Source organism: Myotis yumanensis, unplaced genomic scaffold (assembly GCF_028538775.1).
Source record: "Myotis yumanensis isolate MYYU_CA2020_CCGP unplaced genomic scaffold, mMyoYum1.0.hap1 SCAF_9, whole genome shotgun sequence".
In the NCBI taxonomy this organism is placed as follows: Eukaryota; Metazoa; Chordata; class Mammalia; order Chiroptera; family Vespertilionidae; genus Myotis; species Myotis yumanensis.
In genome coordinates, this window is record NW_027223760.1 from 48,597,941 (window position 1) to 48,610,182 (window position 12,242).

Here is a 12,242-nt window from a genome sequence, read left to right on the forward strand (position 1 = left end):
CCTTCCGCCCCCCTCACTCGCGGAGCACGCTGGGATTTGGCGCCCCCTCCTCTGTTCAGCCTATAAAAGGCTGCCAGTCGGAGCTCCGGGTACACGCGCTTCAACTTCGGTTGGTGTGTGTCGAAGAAACCTGCCTGCGACCTGGGAAGCACCGCGGAGAACATCGGAACATCGGAGAGGGTCCACCGAGCCTCGCGAAAGGTCCGCTGAGCGGGCTTCGCAACCGGAGCCACTCCGGGCTGCGGAGCACCCAGCGGATCCCACGCCTGGCACAGGTGTGGGACCCCGTCCTTCCTGTCCTCGCAGAGGAGTCCTCGCGTGGTGAGTATGCGGTGAGAACGTTTTTTGTTCTTTTTTTTTTTTTTTAGATCACATTCAATCTCCGTTCTTATCGGGAGATGGAGTAGCGCCTCGGAATATCTCCACGCAAACCTTGTCACGCCTTCACTGGCTGAACCCCAAAACGGAGTGGAGAAACGAAGCCTTCAGGGCTTTGATTTCCAGAATCGATAAGTCCAGATATGGGCTGTAGACAGACATGAGCTGCGGACGGACATGAGCTGCAGACGGACATGAGCTACAGACCAATTTGGAATTTGCTCTTCAAATGCGCTACTAAGTGATACGCGCTACAAACTAATTGGCGCTTCATGCGCTGCAGAATGATAAGCGCTTCAATTGCGCTAAAGGCTGATAAGCGCTTCATTTGCGCTACAAGCCAGTAGGAATTGCAGCGATATATGAGCTGCAGATTGATTTGCGCTTTAAATGCGCTACAAAATCTGAGCTGCAGAAGATTAGCGCTACAAAAATGATTGCACTACAAAAGCGCTTCATCGAGCTACAAGCTACAATGCACAGGAACTGCAGAGGTACATGAGCTGCAGAACAATTTATGTCCTCAAATGCGCTACAAACTAATAACAGCTGCAGAGATATGCAAGCTGCATTGGCGCTACAAAGAAACCAGATGTAGAGGGATATAAGCTGCAGAGTAAAATTACTCTGGCTTCTTAGAGGGGGGGACCCCACCCTTTGTCTCTAACATACCTTTTGGAATGGTTCCCACTACGTTTTTCTGCAGGTCGGTTCTCTGCGTGCTGGTGGTGGTAGACAAAATGGAGCCCCAGGCAAAAAATTAACGTTTAACATTCTGCCACACCATTCCTGCTATAGAGCAGTGGAGTGGAGGGGCCCTGACTTGAGTGTAAAGGGGAATATTTTGGTGGTGGCAGAGCGGGCTGCCTTGCCTAGTTGCGCTTGATTCAAGCGGCGGTGTAGTTGTAGTGATGGCGCGAATCCGCGTCCAGCAACAGTTTGTGGAAACTGTTGGTTTGCTTAGTATTGGGGAGGGATTGGATCTGGAGGGGATTGCTCTTGTTGCATGAAATGAATCTGGCTGTTGGAGACTGGTGGGAGGGGTGTCGGGAGGGGGGATCCTGGGAGAGGCTTGCAGCCAGTCTCAGACCTGCCCCGCCCATTCTAGCGCGCCTTCTCTGCAGTATCGGCTCCGAGCCGGCTTAGCGCCTCCTAGCGCCTACTGCGAGCGCGCCTCCTCTGCAACGCGCCTCCTCCGCAGCGCGCCTCTTCTGCAGCGCGCCTCCCCAGAGCGCGCCTCCCGGAGCGCGCCTCCCCGGAGCGCGCCTCCCCGGAGCGCGCCTCCTCGGAGCGCGCCTCCCCGGAGCGCGCCTCCCAGAGCGCGCCTCCTAGACCCTGCCTCCCCCGACACCTCACTCTGAGCCCGCCTCCTCTGAGGCGGCTCACAAAACCCCGCCTCTCTCAGAGCCCCCGCCTTTGAGGTGGCTCCCCCAAACCCCGCCTCTCTCAGAGCCCCCGCCTTTGAGGTGGCTCCCCCAAACCCCGCCTCTCTAAGCCCGCCTCCTCTGAGGTGGCCCCCCCCCCAACCCCGCCCAAGCCCTGCCTATCCAAAGCTCGGCCCCTCCTCTGAGTTGGGCTAGGGCCCCGCCTCCCCAGAGCCGCCTGCGCCTGCGCAGTGTGAGCTACCCCCCCCAATCAGGCCCATCTCTGCGCATGCGCACCTTCACTACCTGAGCCTGGCTGCACAGCCCCGCCCTCCTGTGGTTTCTCTGCTGCGCGGTTTTGCTTTTTATCCACAAGTGTCTAATAAATATGAGAATAGTAAGGAACAGTTAATAATAATTATACCTGAAGTTCATAAGCACTTTTTATAAGTGCTTTGCATATTAAGTAACATAATCCCACATTTTAAATTCTTGATAGTGGGTTTTAAAGGATGCTTCTATGCTGACATGGCTGGCGCCTCTAAAGGCAATCCAACTAAATGTTATTACTACAAATAAAAAATAAAATGTTTTAAATACGTCAACATTTAAGATTGTTGGTTTTGTTTTTTGTTTTTCTTTTTGCGACATTACTGGATTTTTGTGGCGGTACCTGCTGGAACCCCATGCCTTGGTGGATACAAAATAAACAACTTGAACCGTTTCATAGGAGGTTAAAGTAGCTTATTGGTGTTTGGCCTCTGGGCGAGGATGAGGTGTTTATTTGTGTGCTCATGAAGCTGGATTTTTTTTTTTCTTGAAACTCTAGGATATTAGCTCCGGCTAACTTGTCTACATATTTATTAATTGTGCCTGGCATATGGTAGGCACTCATTAAATATGTGTTAAGTGACCAAAGTAAATTGTTTTATTCGGTGTTTTCCTTGGAGTCTGCAGGATTTTTCTGGTGTCTTGCTCCTGGCTCTTTCCTGTGGTATATTGCTTGCCTTATCTCCCTTACATTTAACAGGATCTTTAAAAAAGTATGCATCTTAAAACTCCAATGTAAGCTGTAATTATAATACAACACAAATAAATTAATTTAAAATACTCAAAATAATTAGCTATTTTTAAAGTAAAAAGCAAAAGCTAATTATTTAAATTCAGGGTGGATGGATTATTTAATGGTACATAATTGTCATTTAAAATTTAAAATTTGTGTCATGTAACAAAGTGGTTACATTACAAAATATAGATTGATTTTAACTGGCATTATTAAACATCATTTTAAAACAAATCCATACTTTATTGCCAGTCAGATGTACCATGTTTACGTTTCTAACTAAAGGAAGAAATTTTAAAGCCTGGTTCTATATATTATAAACCATGAACCAGGACTTTGTCATGGGAGGGATTTGGGGGCTTTGGCTTCCCAAAATCTGTCACATCCCACCCCACCCCCAACAAGTATACAAACATGCACTTATCATAATTACAGCTTTCAGTAAGTCCCCTTTTACCCACATTGGCACCCTGACCCGCTCCCCCTCCTTGGAAACTTTGTATCTGCATTTTAAAGAGGTTCAAAGCAGTGGTAAAAACATGTGCATATTAATGAACTTGCATTTCACAAAAGTACACATAGTACTCAAAAAGAAATTTGGACATTTGAAAACGTAAAGCAATTAAGAGTTGCTTAATGAAGTGTCATTTCCTAACAGAATGTTTAATGTACAGCGGTTTTTGGTGTGTTTGGGGAATAAACATTTTTAGAGGTCATCCTGAAGAGGCAAAGATTAAACAAAAGTACGTATTTCTAAAAAGACTAACACAAAACTCTTTTTCGTATGTAAAAATGTCACCTGTCCCAGGTGACTTGGCTTTATGCTGGGTGTCCTTTCAGGTTTTAGCAATGGGGCCTCTTGACCCGTCTCCCCAATCTGGCCCCCGTTTTAAGGGGGCATTTAAGGAGCTGTAATTCAAATCCTGTCACAATGCTCCTGTTCCCTTATTAATCTGTGCTCCAGTTGCTGTTAAAATGTTTTAAAACTTTCCTTACACTGAAAGTTAACCTACCTGCCCACTACCCTATCATCTTTTTTAAGACTTCGAGTCCCACTCCAAAATTACAGTTCCTGAGAATGGGGGCTGAGGCCTGATATTAGTAAAGGTCAGGGGTCACAAGCTGGTGACCAAATAAGGCCCTGAATTTGTTTGACCAGCACTGGATTTAAATTTTTTTTAAAGAATTGAATGTATTTGGGAGGGGAGGCATGTATCCCCCAGTGACATAGCTGCAGCCCCTCCCTATGGTCTGAACTTCAGGTCTCTTCTCGCTTTTCTGTTATCTTCCTGTCTACTAAAAACATTTGAATTTTAAACCCTTATTGATCTTGTTTCCCTAAACAATTCAGTGATTATTTGCTAATTTCCTAATGTGTTGTTATTTCTGACCTACCATTGTGTTTTGCAGATGTTAAAACCATCAGACCTGGGCCTCAATAAAGCCAACTCACTCCAGTGACTGTGATTGACATGTAGGTTAACCTCTCTGACCTGGGTCAGTCTGCACCAGGCCTTTTCAGAAGTCTGTATTTTCACACTCTGAATATCTAGATGACAGAAATGGCACCTGAGTCACCTGACCTGTGCTTATTGGTTTTTTAATGGGACAATAAAACTCTTTATTCCTTAAATTTAATAAACAAACATTACATTATTTGGTGACCTTATATTCTGAGTGTCACCAATACAATTGTCTTTAAGGTGTTGGAAGTGAAACTAAATATCAAACTAAGGTGTGTTAATTGCATCTTCTACTTTTTTAAAACTTAAATATTTTACCTCGAAGGTCATTTATTCATTATGTTTATAGCCTAAGTTATGAAGGTAATTAAATAGAAAGTTAAAACTATTAAAATGGCACAGTAAATCTGTCCCTTAAGGACTCTGCATGCTGTATAGCCACTCCTTGGAGAGGCCACACCCACAGCAAAGGGCACAGGGCATATAGGGTGGCAGTTTTCCAAAAGTGAGAATTTAATGATCATTAAAAAAATAATTGAAAAGTTAAAATAATTTAATTACTCTACATACATTTACCCCTGTATTCGGGAAGAATATAGGCACTGTGTGATGATTTATTGTATATGTGATTTATTGTCACCATATACATAATTAGTACATTTAGTCTCTTCTCTCTCACACCCCTACCCCCACACCAGTGAACCTGAGGCATTCAGCCCTATCCCACTCTCAATTACAAACTTTCGAGTAGGGCTGCACTGATAACTCATTTTTAAAAAGCAGGGGTTGCAAACTGGTGACCTGCAAATCAAATGAGACCCTGGATTTGTTTGACCAACACAATATTTTAAAAAATATTATCTTTAGGTGGGAAATGCATGCCCAGATCATCATAGTTGCAGACCCTCCCTGTTTTAATTCCAACCTCTTTACATAGAAAGTAAACGTTTCTGCTTTATTAGTAACTTCATTAATATCAGCTAACAGTTATTGAAAACTCACTATGTGCTTTACCTGCATTATTTAATTCAATCATTATTCTAAGTTTGAGGTGTACTATTATTGGGCTATATATCTATATGGCGCAGCTCCTCCTAGGAGGTAGCAAGTGATATTTGTTTAATTGCCTACATAATAAGGAGGAAAACTGATATACACATGTTGCTGCTCAGTGCCATTTCTGTCCTATAGGAACTTCTCTTTGGGAAATCAAATTATGGCCAGAAAACTAATTTAGACAATCCTATGGGTTTTCTGGCGGGGATTTTTTGTTTGTTTATTTGCTATATTATATTATCTGTAACTTCTTTAATAACTTTTAAAAACAGTTAATCATTTTGGCTTTCTTTTGTGTAATTTATTTGGTAGCCATCTTACCTTGAACGTTTCTTGCTCTGCTCTCTGGATTCAAAACAACTTGTTTGGAGTGTCTTGGCATTCTTTTATAGTCATGAAGTTAAGCAGTGTACTGTTGATACAGTTATGTATTATTGAATCATAATGAATAGGTAATTTTTGAGGAGAAAAACATCACTTGAACATCAAAAAGAGGTGTTTTTCCCATTATCTATTGTTTCTTTGTAGGGGTTTTGTTTATTAACTATTAATGTAAGCAAGTAAAGAGATACTTTAAATACTCATGTATTTAAAGTACTTTAGTAGACACTTTAAATGCTAAATTCTTCTTTTTATTGTGCTTCTTTGACTGTATGTGTTGAATTATGCTTTTATCCTCATTACAGAAACAAAAAGCTTTTGAAAACAAGAAGAAGAAAGGGTGGACGAGGAGGCCAGGATCCAGGCCTCCATCCCCACAGAAGTGAAGCGACAGCTGGGAGGTCTCCTCCCACCCCAACCTTCACCCTGGGGCCCGCCGACTGCCCACCACCTCCTCCTCCTCCCCCCCCCCAACGACCCCTCCTCCTCCTCCAACAACTGCCAAAGGGATCAGGGCAACCCCAGCCAGGACCGCCGGCGGCGGGAGAACCTCTCCCAAGAGATCAACGACCTTAGAGAGAAGGTCATGAGGCAGTCCGAGGAGAACAACAAGCTGCAGGACCAGGTGCAGAGGCTCACCGAAGAGAACTCGAACCTTCGCGAGCAAGTGGAGCCTGCCCCCCAGGAAGAGGAAGAAGAGGAGGAGGAAGAGGATGAGCTGGAGCTCCGTGGCGCCGCAGCGGCTGCTGCCCCACCCCCTCCCGCCGAGGAAGAGGGCTCCGAAGACCTCCCCGAGAAGTTCGACGGCAACCCAGACATGCTGGTGCCTTTCATGTCCCAGTGCCAGATCTTCATGGAGAAGAGCACCCGAGATTTCTCCATCGATCGCGTCCGCGTCTGCTTCGTGACCAGCATGATGACCGGCCGCGCCGCCCGCTGGGCCTCCGCGAAGCTGGAGCGAGCCCACTACCTGATGCACAACTACCCAGCCTTCATGACCGAGATGAAGCACGTCTTCGAAGACCCCCAGCGGCGGGAGGCCGCCAAGCGCAAGATCAGACGCCTGCGCCAGGGCATGGGCTCCGTGGTCGACTACTCCAATGCATTCCAGATGATCGCCCAGGACCTGGACTGGAACGAGCCCGCGCTCATTGACCAGTACCACGAGGGCCTCAGCGACCACATCCAGGCCGAGCTGGCGCACCTCGAGGTCGCCAGGTCGCTGCCCGCGCTCATCAGCCAGTGCATCCTCATCGAGCGAAGGCTGGCCCGGGCCGCCGCCGCGCGCAAGCCGCCGCCACGCGTGCTGGTGCTGGCCCGCAGCCACCACCAGGTGGACCCCACCGAGCCCGTGGGTGGGGCGCGCATGCGCCTGACCCAGGAAGAGAAAGAACGACGCCGCAAGCTGAACCTGTGCCTCTACTGTGGGAATGGAGGCCACTACGCTGACAACTGTCCTGCCAAGGCCTCCAAGGCTTCGCCGGCGGGAAACTCCCCGGCCCCGCTGTAGAGGGACCTTCAGCGACCGGGCCGGAAATCATAAGGTCCCCACCAGATGATGCTTCATCTCACCTGCAAGTGATGCTCCAGATTCACATCCCGGGCAGACACACCCTGATCGTCCGAGCCATGATCGACTCTGGCGCCTCCGGCAACTTCATCGATCACGAGTACGTCGCGCGACACGCCATTCCTCTGAGGATCAAGGACTGGCCAATCCTTGTGGAAGCGATCGATGGACGCCCCATAGCATCGGGCCCCGTTGTCCACGAGACGCACGAGCTGATCGTCGACCTGGGGAATCACCGGGAAGTGCTGTCCTTGGATGTGACTCAGTCTCCGTTCTTCCCCATCGTCCTGGGGGTGCGCTGGCTGAGCACACACGACCCCAACATCACCTGGAGCACCCGATCGATCATCTTCGACTCCGAATACTGCCGATACCACTGCCGGGTGTACACCCCCATCCCAGCCTTCCTCCCACCAGCACAGCCGCCCTTCTTCTACTCGATCGAGGGATTCAGAGTTTACCAGCCCGTGCGGTACTACTACGTGCAGAACGTGTACACTCCAGTGGATGAGAACGTCTACCCGGATCACCGCCTGGTGGACCCCAACATCGAGATGATCCCTGGAGCTCACAGCATTCCCAGCGGGCACGTGTACTCGCTGTCCGAGTCCGAGATGGCCGCTCTGCGGGAGTTCATCGCCAGGCACGTGAAGGATGGCCTGATCACTCCGACCATCGCCCCCAACGGAGCCCAAGTCCTCCAGGTGAAAAGGGGATGGAAGCTGCAGGTCTCCTACGACTGCCGTGCTCCCAACAGTTTCACCATCCAGAATCAGTACCCTCAGCTCACTGTTCCAAATTTGGATGACCAGGCGCACCTGGCCACCTACGCTGAGTACGTTCCTCAGATTCCTGGATACCCCACGTACCCGGCCTACGGCACCTACCCGACCTACCCAGTCGGATTCGCCTGGTACCCAGTAGGAAGAGATGGACATGGACGCCCGCTCTATGTCCCCGTGATGATCACTTGGAATCCTCACTGGTACCGCCAGCCTCCGGTACCCCAGTATCCGCCGCCGCAGCCGCCGCCGCCTCCGCCGCCGCCGCCGCCGCCGCCGCCCTCCTACAGCAGCCTGTGAATCTGTCAGATCCTTCAGGATCTCTGCCCTCAACGTGTGTTCCTGGGCAGCTTCTCGGTCAGTGACTGTGTGCTCACCTGGGCCCCTGTATCTTCAGGCCAACCTGTCACCTCTGAAGAGCCACGGAAGGTCAGGGCCACCCCGGACCGGCGCACAGCCTGAAATCACCCAAAGATCTCTGGGAGCCACAGAATATTGACCAACAAATTACCTTTCTTAACTGCCAATTCTATGTAAATTTCGTAAGTTGACCTCCCAGTACATCTCGGAAATATTTACGGAGAAGCTGATGCCAACACACGAAATGCTGTTTTCTCTACAGAGGGGGAGACAAAGAGGAGGAGGATATAACTTTTCTTGCAGTTTCGGTTCTCTCTTTATATTATGGGAGGACCGCCGCCTTATGAAGGAAGCCACAATGAACTGGTGCAGTATGAAGCGGCTTCCGTGATCTTTCTGCTGCACCCTTAGAGACTTCACCATCTTCAAACTTCTCTTTCGTGATTCTGTTAATTCTCAAGGAGCAGCAACTTGACCAGTTAATTCTCCCGGGAGCAGGCCAGATCCCTGCAACAGGAGCCCCTCGGGCTGGAAAAGGAAGTGCCCTTTCAGATGGACTCTTGCATGTTGCGTGTGCCTTCACATGTGTACCCACACTCATGCCTGGGGGGAATGTCTTTGAGGAGGAGAAATTGGGGCACAGGAGACTGTCTTGGGGATATGGACTTCTGTAGTGAGCTTCGAATCCGGTTGCCAATGAATAAAAGGCCTCAGAAAACAAGTCAAATGACAAAGCAACAGACAACCCACACGTTGTCTTCAGTCCAGGGACATCATCTGGGGTCTCCTGGGGACTGCCTGACTTTCTGTAGCCTGGTCCCTTGCTGCTCCTACCTTGAACTGTGTGTCTAACCTCTCTTTCTGTTTAATTCCTTACTACTGCCATTAACCCTGCTGCAGGATTTGTGTCATCCTTCCTGCCTGGTTGCTGAGGCTCCATTTTGCTGCCACGCGTGGAGAAGAAAGAAGCAGGATTCAAGGAGTGTGTTTCTACACACAGTCTCCAATTGCCAAAACACCCCTTAAGCAGTAGAAAACAATGTGATATGTATATATTTCTAATTGCCTATGAGGAAGAGGAGTTTAATGGTGAAGTTTCATTGTTTCATCAACATCATCTTTTCACTATTCACTATCATTCACCCTTATTCTTGCATGTTTAAATACTTAAATATTTTAGCTGTAGATTAGTGGTATCCTTTTTAACAACTTTAGAGTGGGACTGCTCATATTATTTCCATTGAATTACAAAGTACTATTCAATTCTTACTATGTTAGAGTTAAGCTAATTAAAATCGAGTAAGTAATGTAATGTAAAATACTGTGAACTTCTCTTAACAAACACTGTGAATTAGAGGCTCCTCGGAACTGGAGTTTTGTATAATAGTTCATCTTGTTCATCTTCAACCTTTTATTTTAACATCATATGTAATTTTAGTTTTATCAATTAGGCCTCTAAAAAACACACACACACAAATATGCAAATCCAAAGAAGATACCTAATTGGCTATTTACTCCAAAACAACTTTCTTTTTCTTTTTCAATGGAATCAGACAACTTGTCAGTCACTCATGTGTTTTTAAAGTACGTCATTATTTTTTAAATGGTGCATTTGTGCTTCTGGACTATTTTGAAGCGTCACTCCGTTTACCTCAGATAACAATCCATCCTCCATATCTTTGAATTCAAGTTGTGTTGTGTCAGATTTACAGTTGTCAATTGATCTTCAGGCTGCAGGGGGCCTAGAAATGGCTCATTGTCTGCAGCCCCAACATGTGCACACGGACATTTGCCATCACTGCAAGCAAAAGTCTGGAGACGTTGGCCTGTGACAACAACGGTCAGGGAGTACACGGATGAAGTCCCTGACACACATATGGCTGTTTAGTAAAGCTTGTGAAAAACTTTTGGCAGTGTGCACTATGTTGTATTGCTATATATGCTGTCTATAAATGTAGGTGTTAAAGATAAGTGATCTCAAATTTATTGTTCTATAGCATCAGAATTTTAATAAGTTTCCTTTCAATCAATTGATTTAATTTGTTGCTGTTGATCAAACTTACGTTAATTGGATACTTTAAATTTTAGGGGCATTTTCCAACAGATGCCTTTATTCTTAAAGAAAAGAGCAAAGTAATTAAATTTCTAACGAAATTAGGGAGCAAAATAAAAACAAAGTAGATAAAGCAATATCAATTATTAAACAAAGCCAATAGTCAACCCTTTGAAACAAATTGGCAAAATTGATTGACTTTTGGCCCAAATTCAGAGAGTTAATTAAAAAAATCAAGGAAGAAGGAATGAGCTCCCATTTTTAGGCAAACTTGGAAAACTAGCTAAGGTCATCTTGCTAGAATATTGAAGAAGTTTACATACGTTTCTGAAGGGTCAATTCAGTTTGAGCAATTAGGTATTTGTAATAGATGCTGGAAAATGAAGAATTAGTTTGATTAAATCCTGTGAGGTAGCACAGCGAACTAACAGGTGCACAAAAAGGGGCCACATCTATAGAGTGCAGTCTGAATTTCTGTTTAAGTTTGCAGGTACCTCTTAGACTCCTGAATTGATCCAGTTGTCATCTGCCACAGACATTTAACATCAGATTGAATTTCAAGATTGGCAACAGAGAACACTGCTGGGAAAGACCTGAGCGGAAATGAAAGACCACCTGCAGAGATGAAAAGCCAGTGGGAACCAAGCTACATTTTCATCTAAGGAAGAGCACATCTTGTGGGAAAGTTCTTTGTTGTTTCAGATTGTAGAATGCTATCGAATTGGTCTGTGGAAAATTGCATTGTTACTATTTCTTTGTGTAATCACTTTAATGAATAGGGGATATATATAATCATAAGTAATTTTAGGGTGGGAGGGATTAATAAGTAATCAAGTGGGTGGGATTAGTTAAACAGCATGATTATATGTTAGATATCTCTATAAGTAGACGTGTGTACTTGTGATCCTTTATCCTGTGATTGCTACCTTTAATAATTTCTAATAAACTCGGAGGGAACTGCAGGGAGATTAGCCTATTTAGGGTGACTGGAACATGGAAAAAAACCCTAGTGGGATAAAGTTCAAAGGTGATCAAATAGATCATTTAATAGAGGCTCTTTGCCTTGGGTATTAACTCCAGGGATTAAGATTGTGAGCAAAGTCTTTAGTGAGTTACAGGGTGGATAGATACCCTTTGAGAAATTGTTGCTGAAATGACATTGATATGATGTATGGTGAATAGTCATGGAAGTTATACAAAAATGGTGCATAAGAAATGGAAGTGATGAGTAAGAAAAGTTGCTCCCATCAGTCGCCCTCCTCTTTACCTCTTCTCCCTATCCCTGTCCCACATCCCTATCCTTCCCCATTATTATTGCTGTATTCTCTTTACTCTCTTTCTCTCAAATTACTAATATTCATGTTATAATAAATTCAATTAATAAAGATTTAGTGGTTAAGTGCAAATTGTGTCCTGATCATTTCAGCGTCCAACACCATCAAGGGAACAGGGTGGGGAAGTAGAGGGGTGAGGGAGTGGACACGATGGGGGAAATGGGGGTGGAGAGTGTGAGGTGAGGGAGTGGATGGGGTGGGAAATTGGGTGGGGGGAAATGAACAAGGTGGGGGAGTGGAGGGGTGAGGGAGTGGACAGGATGGGGGAGTTGGGGGTGGAGAATGTGAGGTGAAGTAAGGAGTGGATAGGGTGGGAAATTGGGTGAGGGGATGGACAGGATGGGGGAAATGAACTGGGTGGGGAGTGGACAGGGTAGGGAGTGGTGGGGGACAGAAATGGAGAAATTGGGAGGGTGGGGCAGTAGGGTTGGGGGATAT

The 12,242-nt window shown here is 46.2% G+C and overlaps 1 protein-coding gene across 1 annotated transcript; it reads left to right on the top strand.

Annotated features, from left to right (window-relative positions):
• Positions 1-71: 71 nt before the first annotated feature.
• PEG10 (paternally expressed 10) lies at positions 72-11,876 on the top strand. The gene is given in 4 exon segments (XM_070424285.1): positions 72-332; positions 6,011-6,175; positions 6,177-7,186; positions 7,189-11,876. Coding segments are annotated over 4 exon segments (2,349 nt in total). The 5' UTR covers positions 72-327; the 3' UTR covers positions 8,358-11,876.
• The last annotated feature ends 366 nt before the right edge of the window (positions 11,877-12,242 follow it).